Source organism: Hyperoodon ampullatus (genome assembly GCF_949752795.1).
Source record: "Hyperoodon ampullatus genome assembly, chromosome: 16".
Lineage (NCBI taxonomy): Eukaryota > Metazoa > Chordata > Mammalia > Artiodactyla > Ziphiidae > Hyperoodon > Hyperoodon ampullatus.
In genome coordinates, this window is record NC_136929.1 from 57829678 (window position 1) to 57853455 (window position 23778).

Here is a 23778-nt window from a genome sequence, read left to right on the forward strand (position 1 = left end):
GCCAGCAACTTTGTGAATATTGCAAAATGGCATCTATGAAAAAGCAGGATTGAAAAAGTTGTCAAGTATTTCTTTTAAGTATATTAGCAATACAGATTTCATAGCACTGTCTTTAGTGTCTTTCTGTTGTTGTCATCCAAAACGTGTATCATGGTAAGTTTTAAAGAGAACTTTTTCTTTATGTAAGAGGCCATCATATTCATCCAATGTTTCACTATTTAGAGCTATTTTTGTTTACAGCGACAGGTAACCAACTCATGCCATCAATTAACAACATAGCAGCAAGGTTTTCACTTGCAAATAGAAGATAATTTAGATTTATTTATGGCCTCATTGTAATTATACATTAAAAGCTAATTATTTTAAAGACATATAATTTACAATGTTAAAAATAATATCATAAAGCTCACAGCTGAAATGCTGTCAGAATATTTTTGAAGTGCACGTTTTGTGGCATTGAACCCTGCTTTTCACTGACATAATAAAATGAGGCATATAGATATTATTGTTGGTTCCATTAGACTGGCCTCATTTTTTCCAGTCTCCCTATTTTCTTTTCTTTTTTCTTTTTCCTCCCAGATAAGGGGAAAATTGCTCAGTGTGCCCTCCACAGTTACCATGGCAACCAGTCCATCACACACAGCTAACCTTTTCATTCACTGTGTTGATGTTATCTGCAGGAGCATCTTCTGAATGTTGTTTTCCTAGAGCAACCATAGTGCAGTCGTTATCTGTCGTCTTGTCATCTTCCTTTGAATTCTTTCTTTGTCCCATTTGGAGTTGACTAGACTTGTAGGCCAAGGCTGGGATAGTGTTCACTAAAATTAACTGCAATGGTTTTTTATTTTCCTTGTACTGACACTGAATATACCTGGAAAAGGCCGACCTATAGGTCTTATTGAACAGTGTGTACACTAGAGGGTTGACTGCTGAGGAGAGGTAACCGATCCAAACGAACACATTGAGCAGGGCTCCGATGACATCCTCGTTGCAGGACTCTTTGCAGATGACGGCCATTATGTTGGTGATGAAGAAGGGGCACCACATCACCACAAACAGAAAGAAGACGATGCCCAGCACCTTGCAAGCCTTCTGCTCATTGCTGATGGACTGCATAGTCCTCCTGCCATAGGAGCCTGGCTCCTTGTGGATGGACCGCTGGAAGAGCTTTTCTGAAGACAGGGAGCTCTGAGGCAGGAAGCTGAAAGAAGCTAATTTGGCCCGTGTTCCAAGATCATTCACACACAGAGTAGCTTCTTTCTGGAGCGACTTGATGGTTAGAAAGTAGGTGATCACCATGATGGTTAAGGGAATGAAAAAGGACACGAAAGAGCCAATCAGGACAAAGTTATCATCGGCGAGTAAGCAACTTCCTTCCTTAAAGACCTTTGAATCATCCTGGAGCCCAAAGACTGGTATTGGCATGGATATACCTGGAGTTGGACAGAAAATGAAACACGATTATTAAGGAATTGAGTATATGAAGGCAGGAGCATCACCACATAATGGCTGTTCACAGGATTTTTTTTTTTTTTTTTTTTTTTTGCGGTACGCGGGCCTCTCACTGTTGTGGCCTCTCCCGTTGCAGAGCACAGGCTCCGGACGCGGACGCGCAGGCCCAGCGGCCATGGCCCACGGGCCCAGCTGCTCTGTGGCATGTGGGATCTTCCCGGACCGGGGCACGAACCCGTGTCCCCTGCATCAGCAGGCGGACTCTCACCCACTGCGCCACCGGGGAAGCCCTGTTGACAGGATTTTATATTAGCATTGTTCAAAACTTAACACAGGCACTTCCCTGGCAGTCCAGTGGTTAAGACTTTGCCTTCCAATGCAAGGGGTGCAGGTTTGATCCCTGCTCGGGGAGCTCACATCCCACATGCCTCGTGGCCAAAAAACCAAAACATAAAACAGAAGCAGTATTGTAACAAATTCAATGAAGACTTTAAAAATGGTCCACATCAAAAAAAAAATCTAAAAAAAAAAAACTTAACATATGCTTTCAAAGAGAATTAAAATTCCCTTGGACTTACTTATCTGTTTTATAAATATATATTACATAGTTCCTGATATTTAAATTGCCCTATATAGACAATCCTTTACTTATAAAGAAATACAATAAATCTAAGTTTAATTTTTTCATGCTATATTTTTCTGATTATAACATTATACTTATTAACTGAAGAAGAAACATACTGAGACAAAGAAAAAAATTAAAATGACCAAATGATGCCACCACCCAGAGATAATCATCATTAACAATTTGATGATGTTTATTTTAGGTACACACACACACACCATGCATGCACATTTAAAAACAAATTCAGATTCTATTTCATATACAGTTCTATAACACTTTTTTTCACCTTACGTTTCATGAGCATGGTTTATACAAATAACTTCATAAAATCAAAAACAAAATATATTTTAGAAAATTTGGAAAATGCAAAAAAGTAACAACAAGTAAAGAATAATAACATGTACTCTTGCCAGTCGGGCAACCATAATTTACTTTTTGTGTAGTTTTATTCTTCCATTTCCATGCATATATATATGTGCATGTAATATTTTATGTGCAGTTTTATATCTTCTTATTCCATTTAACATTAAATCATAAAATAGCACATATCTTAAAGTATTTTTGAAAAACATGTTTTCTAATGTGAATTTAAATTAACTTTAACCAATTTTAATTCTTTTTTAAAAAAACTTTTTGTTATGGAAAAATTGTAACATATACAAACAACAAAAAACAAAACAAAACAAAATCCAGCACAATGAACCTATTGCCCAGCTTCAACAATGATCAACTCAAGGCCAATCTTGTTTCACCCATATCCCTACTTGCTGCAACCCTCCCATGTTATTTTGAAACAAATCCCAGACATCATATCATTCAATCTGTAAGCATTTTAGTATATATATATATATACACATATATATAAGCTATTCACTCTTAAAAATCCTAATACTATCACAATACCATTCCTACTCCTAAATAGAAATTTAATATTTCCTAAATATCATTAAATAGAGAGTTGGTGTTCACATTTCCAATGTCCCATAAAAGTCATTATATATTTTTAATAATATTTTTATAAGTAGAGCATTCCAAAGGGTGGATTACAAACAAATAAGCAGCCAGAGACTTTTCTTATAGACAAATACACATTTGGGTACGTAATGAGACAAATATATGGGAACGTGAGTCCGTGGTCAGTTGCTTTGTCACTCACATTTGGGGAACCTGTAAAGGTCTTAGGCTCAGGCAGAGGAGGGAGCAGAGGGAATGAAGGCAACAGCTGGCCTCTCATCATGCTAATTTCTCCCCCATGACGATAGGACCAGCTGGCCACAACCACCATTGTACAGTTTGGGGGAAGTGGGAATGTCTTCCTCTACTGGCTGGGACTGGTCAGGCCAGGCAATCATGTGTTTGTCATAAAGGACGAATCAGGATGATGGAGAAAGGAGAGGAAACATGAATCAAATACTCTTTATAACTTAGTTTAAGGTCGCTTCCTTTGTGAAGGGTAGATACCACAGGGGCACCCTGGGAGCATCAGCAAAAAGTGTCTTCCTAACTCTTGCCCATGTTTTCAGCTCCTTCAGAACTGTATAATAGGGAGTGTCCTGGTCCCCGCTTCTGATCACCCTTTAGAGTCTAGTAAGTGGTCACAATTCAGCCAGGAACACAGGTTCATTCCAGAGGTGGGAGCTACTGCTTGCTTGACTCTTGCTTTCTGTGGAAAAAGTTCCTTTGAGGATATATAATCTAATTTCTGCATACTCAGAACAGAGCTCATCTCCATCCAACTATGGATCGGACTGTCCTAACCTCACGTCACCTCACACTGGCCATCCTTGCAAGGAGGGTACATTAGCTTGAGTTAATGTAATGCTTAACACAAATCTCCCTCAGTGACATTTGCCACTCTTCACAGACTGAGTTGTCAATATCTGTCACTTGTCTGTGCAGGGCCATCCCAGGATTCTTGGAAGGTGGGGGCAAATGACATCAGAGCCGTTCTTAAGGACACTCAGTGTGGTTGATGACTCTTCATTTCCTTCATTCCTCTCTGTCCCTGGCCTGTTTCTGGGAACATTCTGTGGGCCAAGAAGAGACGGAAGAAATGTGGCTCCAAGAGAGACATCCTCTGAGATTCTGGGTACACGTCAGTTTTGCTTATCCTTCACAAAACTCTTGATTGTAAAAGTTAAGACACGGTTTCCAAGAAGAGTGTTTTGCTGTTCTAATGTTTGAACATATTATCTGTGAAAGGTGTTGCCTGTACTAATCTACAGGATCTTTGTTAGTGTAGTTATTCACTAATTAGAACGGATGCAACCAACATGCCTCCATGGGTGTGGTGAGGATAAAATGAATCAAATATGCAGAGTACCTAGGACAGTGCTTAGTGCAGAGCAGATGTTCTACCAATGGTAGGTAAGCATGAGAGTAGCTTTCTTTGCAGGATTATTCAGATTAAATACACTAACTTGATTTTTCTCTAATTTTGTTCTATTTTGCTTTGCTTGTGTATGCTAGACTATAATGTATAATAGATCTTAAATCAAACGAAGTTAAGAAGACTTTTGGCTGTTGTCTCTATAGTTAATAAATAATGATGTAATTATTATCTTCTGCCAGGGTGACAAAGGGTCTCAATCAATTTTAGTTTTGTACAGCTAGAACTGTTGATTGCTTTTCTAAAGTGATGAATTATAGCCATTATGATTAGTCATGATATACAGAAACAAAATATCAACTGTCCAAGAAAAAAGTATATGATTTTGTTATTCAGCTCTTGGGTGTGCATTTTCCTGATTAATACAAAGGAAGTCACCACCTTGAGAGCCTTTTGCCCTATTTGTTTGTGACCTGGTAATTTATATAAGTGGCAATTCTCAATTAACCAGAATATAGGATTACCTAAAACACCAAATTTCAGTCATTTGGAAACACACACACACACACACACACACACACACACACACACACACACACACACACACACACACACACACACACACACACACACACACACACACACACACACACACACACACACACACACACACACACACACACACACACACACACACACACACACACACACACACACACCCCCTCCAGAAGCTGTGGTCAGGGAGGGAAAGGGATGATGGAGCCATTTCACTGAAGTACAGATTCCTCCATTAGCTCCCTGGGATGAAGAGCCACTTTAAAGCACCTGGGGCAAGAGGGCACAGATAGGTCATCTACTAGGGAGACCGTGGTTTGGAGGGGCAGAATCAAACTGATTAGGTCTTTAAATGGCCCATTCCTCTTTATATGTAACAAAAATATCTTGAATGCTTTCAAATACCATTCTTTTCAGTGTCTTACTCATAGTGATGGTAAGCAAGGGTTTAGGGAAAGAATACCTAGACAGTTAAAGCAATACTCTATAAAAGAGGGAGAGGAATTTATGGCAAAGAACATTTAGATAGACTTTGTGGGTACAATAAGCAATTCAAAAACAAGCTCGTACCAAATGAGATGAAGATACTCCCTGATAGCCAAGACTGTGGTCACAGCCATCTCCAGTGCATTAATTTTCTGATTGCTTTGTTTGATAATAGCTGCTTTTGGAGACCTGAGATCTCCTCTCACTTGAAATTTCTGCATATAAAGCGTTTTCCTTTATGAACAAACAGACAGTAGCTTGAGCTACGTGACTCTGCATTTTGTTTAACATATTTTTCTAAGGAGTGGAAAACAGCAATCAAAATTCCGTATGAGTATTGGATACTCCTTGCTCATTTTAAATTTTTTTTATTCAGACTAAGACAATGAAATAATAGGAAACATTGACACCCAGGAACATGAAGGCTTTGGCTGGTGTCTTTCTTTTACGGTAGCCCTGCCTAGTCTTTTGTATAAAGTTTGCACTTCTGGTTACCACAGTCAGGATAAATGGCTCTAACCCTGTAGCACTGGCTGTGAAAAGCAAGCTTTATTCTTAATCCTAGATTTTTACACTTTAATATTTTGGGACTGAAGGTACTTCTGAGACAGTGTTTCCTTGGGAAATAAGAAGGTTGATTTACTAGGGAGAGATCCTCTGATAGGGAACCGGTGGGAATCCCCAGGTAGTCAGGTCAGGTAGGAGGTGGAGAGGAAAAAAACAAATACCTCGGGACTCCCGTGAAAAAGACCAAATTTTGGTTCATAGGTTTAATTTCCCCTGAAACTACTACTTTCCCTTTGCATTTTAACACATGCTGAATTTTTTCAAGTTATAAGAATGGATTTACTAGCAGTTTGACAGAAAGTGAATACTGAAGGCTGGTCATCATACCACAGGGAGAGAGAGATTGAATATATAGGCCAACTGGGGCTGAGACTCACCATCCATCTAATACAGAGTTAGCTCTGAGTTAGCTCAAGAGTTGCTGAATTCCATATAATTGATGGTCTGCTGACAGGGCAGGTGTACATAGAAGTGAAAGTGAGACATATATGTCAGTTACCCAAGAAATTGTATGTTTCTTCTTAGATTAATTCTGAATATCTCTGACAATAAATCGTAACTTTTCAAAGTACTTTTACTTGTATTCATTTACTCTGAATTGATTTTTTTTTTACAAAATTGTAAAAATACTAACCACATTGCCCTATAGGCAGATAAACATTTCATTTTATAGAAAAACTGAGGCTTAGCAAGCTTAAGTAATTTATTTAGAATCACACAGCAACTTAGGGGGAAAAATCAAGACTCAGGTTTCTCAATTCTTATGGCTGATTATTTGTTTCTTTAATGGTAGTTATAAAAGTCTATGATTATATCAGAGGTCCTTAACATCGGTTTTAGGAAGAGAGTGATAGTCCTAAAATCTGCAAAATTTGCATTATGTACACTGTTTTGGAGAAGATAGAGCCAGAATTTCTCTGTAGCAAGGACCTAGGGGTGGCAGTTGGTTGGGTATGGGGAGCCAGGCAACCTGTCTTGTGGCTACATTTGTTTTTAATTTGACTGTTTGATTATTTGGGGGTGGTCTGGAGGCTCTAGATGGAGATCATGTTCCCAGACCATATTCTACATTTCTTTTGAGACGTGTCTCATGACATCCTTCTTTCAAGGCATCCCTTGTATGAAGCTTTCCCCAAATTATTTCTCTCTGTAATAAGAACTCCTTTTTTCTCACTGTCTAGTCCTTCCTCACCTCCATAAATAATTTACACTGAGCTAACTCACACTTCTAATGCCTTAGAATTTTTCTCTAGCAATGTCATTTCAACCGTGTGATGATAATCTCATTAATGGCAGATATATCATTTCTGTTACTTATTGCAGGTCCCTCCAGCATCATGCAGCTCTGTTCATACTTGGAGCTTAGTAAATGCTTGTGGGATTAGTGAGCAAATGAATGAGAAGAAGAGAAAAGATAAGGAATTATAAATGTAAAGTATAATCAAAATTGTAGACACAACTTGCATTTACTGGATTATTTCAGAATATTTTCCTTCATTTCTGCCCCAAAAAACAAATGAGTGAATGAGGTTACCAATTAGCCACATAGGGCAGAAAGAGGGAAAACGGATATTTATGTGACACTTAACTTGTACACCTTGTGAGAGAACTATGTATAGGATTAACCAGCACATGTGCTAACTACCTTAACAGCTAAAATCACAAGGAAAAGATGGCTGTGAAATGCGGCACCTGAGAGAGAATCAGGAGACCTGGGTTTATTCCTGACTGTTCTAACTCATAGATCTAGAGCTGTTGTTTTTCTCAAAGCTCTCTTTCAAGTAAATTAAATAGGTATGTGTTAGGAAACTAGAGCATGATACAGTGGGGAAGGCACAGAATAGGGCATCACAAGACACAGGTTTGCACCATCACTAGCTGAGTGACCTTAGGCTGCTTAATTTTAAAGCCTCCCTCTGTAAGGTAGAGATAATAAAAAGAGGCCTTCCCTAATTTACCTACAGGGCTTTGGTGAGAAAACAGTGAGGTGATGTGTCAATTATTTTGTAAATTCTTAAGTTGAAAGTGACTATTATTAACTTGGCACTATGCTTGATTCTGTGGGTACCACAGAAGACCTCTGAGAACCTTCGTGAAGTCTGAGATCTTGCAGGGAAAACGAAATAGACACAGGTGATTTAGAAAGACAGCAGTGCAGGATAGAAAGAGATCAAGAGGCAAAATAGGTGATGTGGATAAACACTCCTACACGATGTCAGAATGTGATGATCATTGTGGGTTAGTGTCTCCAGGAAAGAGTTGTGTAGGGTACAGGATGGCTAAGCTGGGTCTTGTGGGTGAATAGACTCTGGACAGGGGTCAGGTGCAAAGGCAGGGAGACAGGTATACGATTGCTGTACATCCGGGGTCGAAGTGCACTTGGCCTTGCCAGGGCTGAGTTGAGCTGGGTTTGGCAGGCAACTGAACTCAGGAGTAAGCGCACATGCTCATCAGAGGCATCAAGCAGGTCCTCTGTCTGTGATAGCAATCTGTTTTAGTCATTCAACCAGTGATCAAATATTAATCGAACATACAGTGAACTAGCTACTTTAGGAATTGAGAGAAAGAAGCTGCTTGAGTCTATAATCACTACAGTTCAAGACTTTTGGCTCTCATTCATGAACTCATCAATCCAAATCAAGCCTAGGAGGAAGAGCATACGAGGTGTGAGCAGAAAATCTAGGTTTAGCACTGGCGTCAAATTGTTAAAATGCAATCAAGGTAAATCTATTTACCCTGGATATTTTTTTTAAGGCAGCTATAATGCAGGATAGCAGTTCTCAAACATTTTGGTCTCAAGACTCTTTTACACGTTGAAAAATTATTGGGGACTCCAAAGCGTTTTTGTTTCTGTGGGTTACATCTATAAATATTTGCTGTATTAGAAATGAAAGCTGTGAACACTGAAGATAATTTATCAGTCCATTTTAAAATAAAATAAATAAACCCATTATATATTAACATAAATAATATTTTTTATGAAAAATACTTATGTTTTCCAGAACAAAACAGTGAGAAGAGTGGCACTGTTTTGCAGTTTTGAAAATCTCTTTAATGTTTGGCTTAATAGAAGACAGCTGGATTCTCACATATGCTTCTGCTTCAGTCTGTTATATTGCATGTCAGGTATCCTCTGGAAAATTCCCCTGCACCCTCATAAAAGGATGAAACAGAAGAGGGCAAATGACGCTTTATATTTTCCCAGGTTTACTGAGATATATTTGACACAAACCATTGTGTATGTTTAAGGTGTACAATGTGACGATTTGATACACATATATTTTGCAAAATGTTTATCACAATAAGGTTAGTTAACACATCCTTTACCTCACATAATTACCATTTTTTTGTTGTTACAGTGAGAACATTAAAGCTCTACGCTCATAGAAACATTCAAGTATACAGTAAGTATTGTTAACTATAGTCACCACACTGTACCTTAGAGTCCAGAACTTATTCATCTTAGAACCAAAAGTTTGCACCCTCATTTCCCCCAACCCTGGGGTTGGTAACCATCATTTTACTCTGTATAGATTCCACATATAAGTGAGATCATACAGTATTTGTCCTTCTCTATCTGATTTATTCACTTAGCAGAGTGCCTTCAGGGTCCATCCATGTTGTCACAAAAGGCAGGACACAAATATATATACACCATATTTTCTTTATCCATTCATCAGTGGACACTTAGGTGGTTCCATATCTTGGCTATTGTGAATAATGCTGCGATGAACATGGGGGTGTAGATACCTCTTTGAGATAGTGATCTCCTTTACTTCGGATATTATTATTACTATTATTATTATTAAAATAGTATTGACCTCCTTGGCTTCCTGAAAGCATCCCGGAGATCCCTGGAAGCCACTGACGTGTAGAAGAAAAAGCCACCAGCTTTGAATCAGAAAACTCAAGTTTGGATCCCCTATGACCTTAAGCAAGCCACTTAATCTGTCTGAGCTTTTTCTCACATAAAATGGGGGATTCAGGGGCTTCCCTGGTGGTGCAGTGGTTGAGAATCTGCCTGCTAATGCAGGGGACACGGGTTCGAGCCCTGGTCTGGGAAGATCCCACGTGCCGCGGAGCAACTAGGCCTGTGAGCCACAGCTACTGAGCCTGCGCGTCTGGAGCCTGTGCTCCGCAACAAGAGAGGCCTCGATAGTGAGAGGCCCGCGCACTGCGATGAAGAGTGGCCCCCGCTTGCCACAACTAGAGAAAGCCCTCACACAGAAACGAAGACCCAACACAGCAAAAGTAAATAAATAAATTAATAAACTCTTACCCCCAACATCTTAAAAAAAAAAAAATGGGGGATTTGGGCTTCCTTGGTGGTGCAGTGGTTGAGAGTCTGCCTGCTGATTCAGGGGACACGGGTTCGTGCCCTGGTCCGGGAAGACCCCACATGCCACGGAGCAGCTGGGCCCGTGAGCCATGGCCGCTGAGCCTGCGCGTCCGGAGCCTGTGCTCCGCAACGGGAGAGGCCACAACAGTGAGAGGCCCGTGTACCGCAAAAAAAGAGGAGGATTTAATAGTATCCCCATTAAAGGATTCTCATGAGGACTATAAATGAGAATTGCTCTACTGTTCATAGTAAATACAGAATTGTCTAGCAGACAGAAATAATAGAGAAGAATGTTCGACAGCCTTTCTTAGTGTGCAGACCAGCTTGCTGTCATCCTTGCAGCTTAGCTTAAAATCTGTCTTGCTTGCCTCTTTTGCACAGAGGTCCGAGAAGAGGGAACCAGTTCACCAGTCACTACAAGGACCATGTAGAGCAAGACCATCTCCCAGACTGGCTGAGAACAGACTCTTCTGCTCTGACATTTTCCAAAAGTGACTAAGTAGCAAGTGGTGAAAATTTAACGACCTCTTCTGCAGATGGTGACAGTTAAGTCAACTGCCGCGAGTACTGAGTAATGGGTGTGCAATGTGATATGACTTCAGAAAGTACATGTTAGGATTCACAGAGCAAGGATAAAAAAGAGTTTTCTCCTGTGCTCTTCCTCTGCGGGAACAAGGGCGGCCTGATGACATCTGGGGCTTCTTTCACAGGTGCTGGGATTCGTGGAAATCAGCACGAATGGCTTTCTCCCAAGGCAGCCCCAGTGAAAGGTTCTCAAAGATTGATCTACCACTGCTTGCTTTTTCAGTCATGGATTTTGGTTTCAAGCAATAGAAGCTGATTGGGCTGATTTAGCAGAAAATGAGTTTAATAAAAAGGATACTGAATAGTTCAAAGAATTCTTCAGAGGGCCGGGCTCCAGGCTAAAATTCCAGGAGTAAAATTGCATTGCCGACCTGGTCTGATGAGGAACCTTCTGCTGTTTTCTTTGTCCACTGAGCATCAGAGCCTCCTGCCTCGTCAACGTCACTTCTTTCCTAGGGAATCAATTATGCAACCACTGGGACCCTGATGGCCCAGCTACCTCCATGCTGGCAAAGACATCATATTTGTTCACTTTGCTCTTTTCCACATCACAATTTTGCCAGGAACCACAGTTTTGCCATGGTCTTTGGAGGAACCTAGACCATGAGCCAATGTCCTAGCTACCAGGAAGGCTGGGAATTTGAGTTCTGCCTCTTGGGAATTTCTCCAAATATAGAAAGGCTAGTTGAAAGAGACAGGCAGCTATGACTATGCCGGGTACCCATTTCACTGGACCTAGGTATGGCCCAATTTGCAGCTGTTTTAATTGGGCTGGGTGTGGGGAGATGCCTCGTCCAAAAATGGCAAGGCTGGAATTTCTGGCCTTTTTCTATTTTTCTCTTTTTCCTATGATTGTTCTCTTTCTCCGTCATCCCTGCAGTCAGCATATGTTCAAGTATCTAATACTTAAAAGTAAGTCAGTCTGGGAATTACATACCAGTAGCTGTGAACCTGAATGCATATGGGACTAATGTAGTCATATAGCTGGGTTATGGGTTGGGGTATAAGATGACAGGAGAGTGGTGCTTGGAAAACTGAACAGGACAATTGGGTTCAATTAAGAAAAAACACATTGTGCAAGCCAAACCAAACAGATCTCTGGGCCAGACCGATTTTTCATTTTTCAATTAGCTTGGCATAGGTTTGGAGCTTTAAAAAGTGTTTTGGGGTGGATTCTTCTTTATTCACACCTCTTATACGCTTCTCATCTTGGCCTCGTTCTTGAGGTCACTGTCCCTGTCCTGATAAACCAACACTGTTTCTACTATAAGGCTCAAACACATTTTAATTTTTGTTCCTAAGTCCTTTGATCAAGCAGCGTCTTTCTCAGCATGGGTTGCAGATGCACTCCCCTTGGACTCAGATCAGTGCTGCTGCCACACAGGTGGATAAGCTCTTGTTCTGACAGGTGTCCCTGGAGGAGGGGGACACAGAAAGTCCCTAACTAGTGACTCCCTTTTTTAACCTGCGCTGGTCTTCTGTATGGCCCTCCTGTCCTAGCCCCTCGCTCTTTGAGCTGGTAGGATACTAGAAGCTTCTTAACAGCTTCCCAGTCTTATCCTCCATCCATCTGGTAGGCCCAGACCTCCAAACTTCCCATCCAGTTTAAGGGAGTCTGAGATGAAGAGCTTTGGGTTTTGATTCTCCTAGACTGTGTTTTCAGCAAGTGCTACTAAAAGTACCACTCTGTGAGATTTCATTTACTCTAACTTCTACAAGGTTATTCCTACCCTGAAATTTTACTGATGTTGGGGGACATAAAATTTTTGTAACAACTGTTGGTGGGAATGTAAATTGATTCAGCCACTATGGAGAACAGTATGGAGGTTCCATAAAAAACTAAAAATAGAGCTACCATATGACCCAGCAATCCCACTACTGGGCATATACCCTGAGAAAACCATAATTCAAAAAGAGTCATGTACCAAAATGTTCATTGCAGCACTATTTTACCATAACCAGGACATGGAAGCAACCTAAGTGTCCAGCGACAGATGAATGGATAAAGAAGATGTGACACATATATACAATGGAATATTACTCAGCCATAAAAAGAAATGAAATTGAGTTATTTGTAGTGAGGTGGATGGACCTAGTGTCTGTCATACAGAGTGAAGTAAGTCAGAAAGAGAAAAATACCATATGCTAACACATATATATGGAATCTAAGAAAAAAATGGTTCTGATGAACTTGGGGGCAGGACAGGAATAAAGACACAGACATAGAGAATGGACTTGAGGACATGGGGAGGGGGAAGGGTAACCTGGGATGAAGTGAGAAAGTAGCATTGACATATATACACAACCAAATGTAAAATATATAGCTAGTGGGAAGCAGCCGCATAGCACAGGGAGATCAGCTTGGTGCTTTGTGACCACCTAGAGGGGTGGGATAGGGAGGGTAGGAGGGAGACGCAAGAGGGAGGGGATATGGGGATATACGTATACATATAGCTGATTTACTTTGTTATACAGCAGAAACTAACACAACATTGTGAAGCAATTATACTTCAATAAAGGTGTTAAAAAAATTTTTTTGCAACATTGGAGAGACATTTCTCTGGTCTAATGCCTGCTTCTGAGCGCTGCATCTTCCCTAGTCTAAATGTGACCTAAGCTTGCAGAAAGATGTACTAATATTGGGTTAAAAAGTAGCTTTAACCAAGAAGTTTATCCAGTTGTTATCAAGAGGATGGTTTATTGGTTTTTAAAGAGCTGAAATAGAGCTTAATGATCATCTAGCGAAGCATCTTCTTTTTACATTTGATGAACCAAGGTAGAGAGATAGTAAGTAAAAAGAGTGAGAAAAAACCTGTATTTACAGATGTCTACCATAGGTAGTATAGGCACTGTGTAGGTGTTCACAGATGTTAGCAAATTTCATCCTCACAAGGCACAAATGAGCCAGGAATTATCCCCATTTTACAGGGGAAGAAAACTGAGGTTCCAAAAAATTCTATAATTGGCTGTAGGATTTTCAATTAGTAAAGGAATGAGCTAGGAGTCAAGCCTAGGAATCATTTGTTTTCTTCTGTACCTTTTTTTTAAATAAGCTTTACTTTTTAAGAACTTTAGATTTACAGAAAAAATGTGCTGATAGTACAGAGAGTTCGCATATACCCACACTCAGTTTCCCCAGTTACAGACACTACATTAGTATGGTACGTTTATTACAATTAGGGAATCAATATGGATACATTATTGTAAGTTCATACCTGATTCCCATCTTTTCAGTTTTTACCCACTGTCCTCTTCCTGTTCCAGGATCCCATCCAGCACCCCACACTACATTTTGGGGTCATGTCTCTTTGGCTTCTCACGGCTGTGGCAGTTTGTCAGACGTTCCTTATATTTGATGACCTTGACAGTTTGCGGAGTACTGGTCAAAGATTTTGTAGAGTGAGTCTCAATTGGTATTTGTCTGATGTCCTTCTCATGGTTAGTCCGGGGTTATATGTTTTTTTAATTAAATTTTTTTATATGGCAGGTTCTTATTAGTTACATATTTTATACATATTAGTGTATATATGTCAATCCCAATCTCCCAATTCATCCCACCACCACCCGGCACCCCCTGTACCTCACTTTTTGTCATGACCTTGGCCTCATGGTCCCTAGGCTAGTGGTCCTTTGACTACATCAGAATGTTTCGTTAGCTCCCTCACTGCTTTCACTTTATAACTAATACTTTTTTGAATTTTAGGGATTAAGAATGTTCATGGGTCAAGAGCCTTGAGATGCAAATGAATATTACGTGGGATCTTATACACTGGAGGTAGGAATAGAAACAGGAGATAGAAGTGGAAAACAAACGAAAGGGCTGTGCATTGCCATTGATATAACTAGACTTCACTCTCAGGGCTCTTCAAGTATCCTATTCAAGGTCACAAATAACTCTTTAATAAACAATAAACAAATATGTAGTTGCCTACTTGGCCTTGCAATGTGGATGTCTCTAAGAGGCATCCTAACTTTACACGGCCACAATAGAGCTCTGGATTGCATCCCTCACCGCTCCGCCACCTTTCTCCACTTTCCCCGTCCTAGTTAAGGGCACTACCATCCATCTCTATACTCCAAGCCATTAAGATTCACACCTTCATTACTGCAAGAGCTTCCCCACTGCTCTCACTGTGTCCACCCTTACCCATGTAACCCTTTGCTTGAACCCTTCAGAGATCACCCATTGCACTTAGAGTAACGTCTATCTCCTTACCTTGGCTGCAAGGCCTTCTCTTATCAGCCCAGCCTCCCTCTCTTTCCTTGTCTCCCGACACTCATCTCATCGCTTCTTGATGAATTGCTCGAGCTGCACTGGCTTCTTTCTGACCCTTCAACCCCATCAGCTGGTTTCCACGTAGGACTTGGGACTTGCTGTTCCCACTGCCAGGAACGTGTCCTCCATGTTCCCATGGCCGGCTCCTTCTTTATCATTCAGCATCAGTTTTAATTCCCTCTCCTTAGTGAGCCCTTTCCTGACAACTTAACCTAAATTAGCCCTTGCTCACCCTGCCTGAGTCACTCTATAGCACAGTTCCCTGATTTGTTTTCTTTATAGCACTTGTCACTATATGAATTTTTTTATTGGTCTATTTATTTGCTTGCTTGTTTATTGTTTGTCTTTTTCCATGAATGTAAACTCCATAAAAATCAGGGACTTTTCCCAAGATAGTGCCTGGCACATAGTATCTAAGCATTAAAAAAATAAATAAAGATTCGTGGAATAAATGAACAAGCAAATTCAGAGGCCTTTGGGACATAAAAAGAAGAGCAGAAAGCAATTATGATTAGATAATAGACTTTCTCATTACCTTGGTTATAGGGATAAGGGCAAGAGGTTGCCCAAATATAGGTCATTTGGGGCACTAGAAATTCTAGTCAAATTAGGTCTTTGTAGGTGATGAAGGTAAAGCTATTAAATATGAGGGCTTTCAAGAGATAGTACCCTTTCTCTCATACCCTGCAGTTAATAAGATCCTTCATCTTTACAGCCTAATGCTTCTTTAGGGACACTATGTAGTGGTGGTAGGGATGGTAATAATAATAATAATATAATAGTAGTAGCAAATAGTTGTATGATATTTTCTATGTTCTAAGCACTGTCCTAAGTGCTTTACACAAATTAGCTCACTTAATTTTCACAGCAACCCTGTGAGATACGTACTATTATTATCTCCATTTGCTGATGAAAAACTTGAGGCACTGAGAGGTTAAGTAACTTGCCTAAGGTCACACAGTAAGTGGCAGAACTAGGATTTTGAGCTGCAGCCAGTCTGGCTCCAGAGTGTGTATGTTTCTTTGCTCTGCACAGTTCAGCTGTCAGGCATGCAGGCGTGAGGGGTCAAACTACCTCATTTCAGCAAATCTGCTACTTAACAAATCACATCACTCCTGGATTCTGCATCATCAGGTCTGGATCCTGAAATTCATGCTGGGCCCTAGCTATGAAACATGCTGATGAGTGCAAGCCTCCTTCTTTCTTAGTATATAAATTTCACATTGAGAGCCATTTAGATGCTATTCATGGGAAGGCCAGTCAGGGCTTTCCATAAGAGAGAAACAAAAATGAAGAGATACGATATGGAACCGGTCGTTCAGGAGCTTAAAGTTAAGGAGGAATTATCTACTATAAGTCTTTAATGCACATCTCCCAGTGTTTTTAATTTGACATTTTTACATTAACATGAACAATTTGAACATTTTTAAAATTACATTTTCCTCCACTATTTTTTTACACTCATTCTCTTTCCCTGGTTTTCAGCTGATTTATATCCTGCACCTGTGCTGATGTTGAATGTTTTTCTTCCAAGTTAACCTTTAGTTGATTTCATGGATGGGGGTGGGGCAGAAACCCTCTGAAACTGAATGCAAAAGTTTATGTTCTTCTGACTGTAAAATTTTCAGGGGAAGGGTAATCCCGCAATACTCTGTAACACAAAAATGATTCTGGACCATTGAACCTGGATATACAAAGGCTACATTTGTGTGTGTGTGTGTGTGTGAGGGAGAGAGAGAGAGAGACAGTGTGTGTATGTGCCTCCTGATAAAATCACAGCTTCACAGCTTCATAGTTCCATATCTCCTGGATAGTGCTTTTCTTAGAATACGGAAGCAATTTATACTTTAAAAACACACCAAGAGACACAAGTCACAGTCAAAAATTTAATGAGCCAGTTAATTTTAAGGAAAGGCAGGAAAATTATAAAAGGATGAGCTTTTTGATGAATTGTGTATTCAGGTTAAAACACATGCACACACACGCATGTGCACACACACACCACAAAACACATTAGTATCCTGGGGAGAAGGTAATTTGCCAGTTACATACGTGTTAAAATTGAAGCAATTCTTAGAATAAGTCAGACCAAAAGAATACTTTCACATAGACAAAAGACAACTTTCATACAGTGGAAATAGGAACTTCTGAAAAATTGCTCAGTTGTCCAGTTTACAAGGGTAGGATGGTTTTAGAGCAAGTGGGAGAAAGAAAGACCCTCCTTTTAACAACATTTTGGGCATGTGGGGTAGTGGTGGATCCGGTTAAGTAAACTGTGAACTTTTGATGATATGCTCACTGCTTTTCTAAACTTCGTGACAGTAGCAAAGGTACTGTTTAACCAGCTCCAGCCCACTAAATTCTTGAACTGATACATTTTGTGGGGGACAGAATCCCCACAGATCCCCTGAAATGCTCACATCTAACTCCAGGAACCTGAATACGTTGTATTTCACAGCAAAGAGGACTTAAGGTTGCAGATGAGAATTAAGGATGCCAATCAGTTGACCTTCAAACAGGTGAGGATCCTGGATCATCCAGGTGGGCTCACTGTAATCACAAGCTTACTTAAGGAGGAAGAGGGAGGCGGGAGAGGCAGGTCAGAGTGATTCAGTCTTGGAAGATGGCGGCCGGTGGACTCCGGAAGCTGGGGAAGGCAAGTTGACGCTTTCCCCCAGCCCCTGGAAGGAACGCAGCCCTGCTGATGTGTTGACTTGGCCCGGTAAGACCTATTTTGGACTTCTAACTAGATTTGAAGGTAACGCATTTGTGTGGTTTTTTTTTTTTTTTAAGTTGACAGAAGTGTTGCTTAAGTTTGTGATAATTGTTACTGCAGCAACAGGAAGGGTACACACATTGCCTGGACCGGTTCCTTCTTTGATACTTGGGGGTTGCTGTAAGTAGGCACATTCAGGGGGTCAGAGAGCGGGGCCTCTCCAGCCTTTGCTTGTACACAGCGGCCTCTGCTCCCACTGTTTTGGTGGCACTGCCTTTGTTCATTTGGAGTGAGATTCACCCGGCAAACTCGTCAAAACTTGATGAGTTTTGATACTATCCAAGCTCATGTATGAACTTTTAAACCTTCCTGTGAGGAAGAAAACTGTTCCACAATATGAAAAGCAGCCTTGCTTTTCACCTTTATTTATTGTTATTAAAGTGCAATTCATAGCTGTAACCACCTGGGGTGAAATAAGCATGAGACCGGGTGGGGGGGTGGGGACAGACAGACAGAAGCCCTGCCTTTTGTCCTTGGTCCTTCCTCTTCCTCATACAAGCTACGGATGTGATGGACTTGTTCTCCCATAAACATTTACAATAACTTTGTCAAGTTTCTCAAATCCTTTGGATATTTGAATTGAAACTGTGGGTTTAATTTTGGGGGAAACTAACATCTTAGTTCTGCAATTTACGATGTCAAATTATCCCAATATGAACATGTTATATCTTTTTAACTGGCTAAGTCTTATTATTTTGTCTATAATAGTTTAAGGCTTTTTTGTCATAAAGGTCTTGGGAATTCTCATGTTACATTTTTTGCATCCAGTGTTGCTGCCTGTGTCAATCTGTGTGGTTGTTACTGTTCCTTTGTATGGTGTGTTACTTCTGAATTCTCAGGTAAAGGTTGGGCTACTAGTATTTCCTTTATAGATTTGCTTCTCATAGGCCTAAGTATTTTTTCTCGAGTTTGTTCTGAGGATTTAAGCTGCCACAGCTGATTGTATGCAGCAGAAGGGGTTTTACAGCTCACGCCCTAGCCTGTGTGCCTCCTGGTGATTCTATGGCGGGGGTGGGGTGGGGTGGGGAGGATGGACCTTTGGGCAGAGGACCTCTAGCATTAAAATGTGGGCTCGAAGATCCCCCACTTGCCCACATCCTGCCTGGATGCCTCCACGGCCCCTGCGTGGGCTGCTGCTCTAGCCCCCAGTCCCCTGTCTCTTGGGCTGGGAGGGGCAGGAGGAAAGAAAGCTTGGGGGGCCAGCTGGCTGCTCCTCCCTTTCCCCTGGGCTCTGAGTCGGCGGTTCTCGACCTTGGAGCACGTTGAAACCACCTCGGAGCTTTAAAATACTGACACCTGGACTGAACCTATAGTCTGAGCCCCAGGTGAGGCCTAGGACAGAAGGTTTTTAAAACTCCACAGGTGATTCTTATGTGCTGCGGAGGCCAAGAGCTGCAGCCCCGGCCTGAACTTAGCCCATCGGCTGAAGGAGGTACCAGCCAAGGTTGCTGTTTCTCTGTTTGGTCACCAGGCAAGCAGTCCCTGCCAAGGGCAGTGGCTCTAAGGGGGAGCCCACTCCACTGTCTGTGGCTCTTGGCGCTTTTCCCCTCTGGGTTATGTGTGTCCCACGTGTGGACCTGATTACCTTCTGTTTTCCTAGAGGTTTTTCATAGGTTTTATGCTAGTTCTCTGATTCCCCAATTCCCCTCTTCTGTTAGGTTTAGAAGAAGTAGTCTGCAGTCCCAGTGAATCTGCCTTTGTAATAGCAGCTGGAGGCCCTTCTTTACTCTTAAACCTGGAAGACTAAAGGGAAACCAGCCTGAGGAACTAAGCCAGAAGGGCCTGGTCGTCAGCAACACGTATATTTTCCTTCAGAACATTATTAAATTGTAGGGGGAGGGCTCTGGACACAGTGTCAAGTCTGGGATTTGATTCTTTCCTAACAAATGAACGTTTATCCCTCAGAGTTATTGTGAGGATTAAATGAGAGAAAGTGGCAGGGCCCCCAGTGGCATCTTTTAGGAGATGCTCACAGATGTTAGCTGAACTTGAACTCTTGTGGTGTGAATAGGACAGAAACATTCATTAACTGATGTGTGACGGGAGGATCAATGCTCTGAGAATAAGAGAATCATCTAGCAGGTGGTGTTACAAATATCAAAGGCTTAGGTATTCCTCCATGGCTGTGAGCCATACCTTTAGTGCTCTCTTCTGTTACAATGGCTTTTAGACTCTGTTAACACTTAGTTAATTAGACTCCTTTTCTGTTAGCCTATAAGAGGGGCACATAATAAAGCTCAATACAATTTAGCTCATTTCAGGCTTGTACTGGCTTGAGGTGGAAGCTGCTAGAATTGACTTTTATTGTCAGGAATTCCAGTGGTGGTCTGTTTTTCTTTTCTTTTTTTTTTTTTTAAGCCTCTATTGGAATAAAATATCACGACTCCAGGTCTGGCCCTACCTGACTTCAACTCTTTCTAGGCTGAAATTTTCCCGGAGATTTTATAGTGGACGTCACTAATAAAATAAGTCAGCAGAGACTCCCTAGGTTCAGGGATGTGATCATATAATTAACGTTTGATTAAGGGAAAAACAGATCACAGCGTTTGGTTAAGATCATAGGTTACGTCCCACTCTCCCCTGCCACCCATCCGCAACCCCCGGTTTTAGTTGAAGCCCATTCCTGGAAAAGATGTTGAAGTCCTAATTCCCAGTATCTGTGAATGTGACCTTATTTGAAAATAGTTTTTGTTGATGATCAAGTTAAAATAAGGACATGAGAATGAGCCCTAATCCAGTATGACTGGTGACCTTATAAAAAGGGGAAATTAGGGGGCAGAGAGAAACACACAGGGATAACATTACATGAAGATTAAGGTAGAAATTGGGTGGTGCAGCTATCAAGACGAGGAATGCAAAGGATTGTCAGCAAAACACCAGAAGTTGGGAGAGAGGCATGGAGCGGACTGTCCCTCACAGCCTTCAGAAGGGACCAACCCTGCCGATGCTTTTATTTTGGCCTTCTAGCTTCCAGAACTGTGAAACAATACATTTCTGTTTGAGTCACCCAGTCTGGCATTTTGGTGTGGCAGCCTAGGAAACTAGTACACCCTCTTGCCTTCACTCTGCCTCCTCGGAGAAGTGATGCTATGGATCGGTCAGATTCAAGGACACTCATTGAATTATTAGGTTGAAACATGAAAAGGCTGATAGTTAGCCACCTTTGACCTTCAGAAAGTACAGTTTCACATGATCCAACCTAACATTTTTCTTGTGTGAGACCCTAAATAAATCTCATTAGGGTGGGATGGGGGGCTGTCTCTCATTTCCACTTCTTCCCTCGTCTGGAGTGTGAAGGGGCTCCCAGCTGGGAGATACCCTGGCCGCCATTTTCTCTGGCTTTTGCTTATGCTTCTGTGGATGCTCTATATTACATGTAGCCAGACAAACCGTAACAGGGGACAGAACTCCGAAGCTTGCTTTCCCTAAAAAGGTCTGAGGTGGGGTGGCAGGTGGGGACCTTTTGGTGTTCTGAAGGGCCTATGACAATGTTAAGATCTGGAAAAAATCCGAAACACATACATGTAACCTTTTCAAAATAAACATCTAAGTGTTGATACAATGTAACATCTAACTATCAGAGCTGACCTGGCTACCACAGGTAGGTAATATGCCACATTGAACATACATGTTTAAGATGATGTGGGTGGAGGCTCTAGGAATAAGAGTTACCAAAGGTCTTACACAACCCTGGGCACTGGGGCAAATGGTCTTTCCTCTGGCTACCACCATCTGATACTTTCAACTCTTCTTTGCTGGTATATTCTTGACATTCAAGATAAGAGACTGGATTTAGGACAAAAGGGGGAGAACAAAGCAATCCTTTGTCCTGCTTCATCCTCTGGTTATACATTTCTCTTGGAAAACTGACAGTGTTCTAAACAGTGGGTTAAGAACAAGATTCAGGCATTTGTGTCCTGCTAATATGATTCCCATTCTCCTTATAAGAGTACCCAATTTGAATAGTTATTCTCTGTTAAAAAAAAAAAAAATCCCTCATTAAAATAAAGCAAAACAGTAATCCCTCATGGCTTTCTAATCAACCTAATAGGCAATTTAGAAAAGACTTGAAATAAATGCAAACACTAGGTACAACTTTATATTTCCAGTGAATTCTCAATCAACCTAATTACTTAACCTCTCTTTTTTCCCAACAAAGACAGGTAGGAAGTAAAGACGTAGGAATGTTACTTCACTCACTATGAGCTTATGAAACTCAAGAGATAAAAATTGCAGCAGGGTTTTGAATAGGAAGGAGTCTTCTAATGGATGTGGGGCTTGGCTAGCCCTCTACCTTATGGAATATCGATCTGTTAAGTCAGTACGAGTCTTATATATACCTTAAAGTTTGTGAAAGGTAAGTTCAGCTTGCGTTTCTCTAGTGGAGCCTGTTCAACTCTTAGTACAAAATACTAGGGCGCACGGGGCTACTGGTTCTTATATATGCTCTCACAGTACTTTCATCCCGGGATCAGGGTTTCTTACGAAAAGGCTTGTAACTTAGGTTAAAGGGATATCATTATCTAACTACTTATTATTCATGTGGAAAATGAGTTTTGAATGTCTCCTAAGTGTCAGGCATAATGCCGAGCACCAAGGATACAACCCTAGCCGAAACAGTCCCTGACAGCAGAGTTTACAGTTCAGTAGAAGGCATTACTAACAGGGTAATACATCCTAGGATAGCAGCAGTTTCAGGCTACAATGAGGGGCACAGAAGGGCACTTGGATTTGGGGACAGATCAAGAAAACTTTCTGTTGAAAGGGATCAAAACCTGAGACCTCAAAAATGAGGCTTTATCCAGACAAATTGGATACATCTCCTAGAGACAAGAAAGCACAGCACATAATAAGAACTGAAAGTAATTCAATATGAGGTAAGGATCCTCCAGAGAGAGATGAGCCTGAAGAGGTATGCAAGAGCTCTATCTTGGAGGGCCTTGTGAGCCATTTGGAGAAGTTTTAACTTTATCCTGAGGGCGATGGGCAGCCATTAAATGATTTAAGGCAGAGAATGGAAATGATTGGATGAAAGGTCCGGCAGTGTGGAAAATGGATTAGAAGGGAACTAGACCAGTAAAGAGGCTGATGCAGTACACAAGGTGAGAAAGTGACAGACAGCAGTGGGGACAGAGAAAAGTGGAGGATTCGTAAGACATTAAGAGAAGTGGTAGAACTTAGTGATTAGGTGTGGGTACAGGAAGAAAAATGAAGACTGAAGGTTTTTTAGCTTTGTAGAGTGGAACCTGAAATAGAAAACAAGTTTTAGGGAGAAAGTAATAAGTCAGTTTTGGACACATTGATTTGGAGCTTCTTGGTCAACAGATATGAGTCTGGACAAGGAAGGTGCTAAGGATTCCTCCAGGACAAGCCCCTCAGACAGCTGTCAGGGGAGGACTCTAGGAAGAAATGAGTGCAGAGCTGAGCCTTGAAGGGTGAACAGTAGTGGTCGTAATACAGAAGGGGAAGATGCTCCAGAGAGAGGGAGCATCCTGATGAGAGAGACTAGAACGCAATGAGGAGTTGCCGGTAGCATAACAGGGTTGAGATGGAGTAGAAAGGCAGAGAATAATTCTTTATTTTTTTAACTCTTAAATTTTCTTATAATAAAAATTGCACAAATATTCTAAATGATATAGAAACATAAATGATCGCTTAACTGATTTTAATAACATGACATAAAGCCCCTAAACTTGATAATAATTATTATGCAAAATACGTAGATGAATACTGTCTTCTTTTAAAAATATAAGCAAGACCTGAAAATAGGCAAGTTTCCATTAAATAA

At 41.0% G+C, this 23778-nt stretch overlaps 1 protein-coding gene across 1 annotated transcript in view; it reads right to left on the reverse strand.

Annotated features, from left to right (window-relative positions):
* Nucleotides 1-448: 448 nt before the first annotated feature.
* The window catches only part of HTR2A (5-hydroxytryptamine receptor 2A), a gene marked incomplete at its 5' end in the record, with an annotated part of 56043 nt that continues 32713 nt past the window's right edge, over nt 449-23778 (reverse strand). Inside the window, one exon of the mRNA XM_079721945.1 lies at nt 449-1433. Within this exon, the coding sequence (XP_079578071.1) occupies nt 634-1433 (800 nt within the window). The 3' untranslated portion in view covers nt 449-633. The remainder of the gene's footprint in view (nt 1434-23778) is intronic.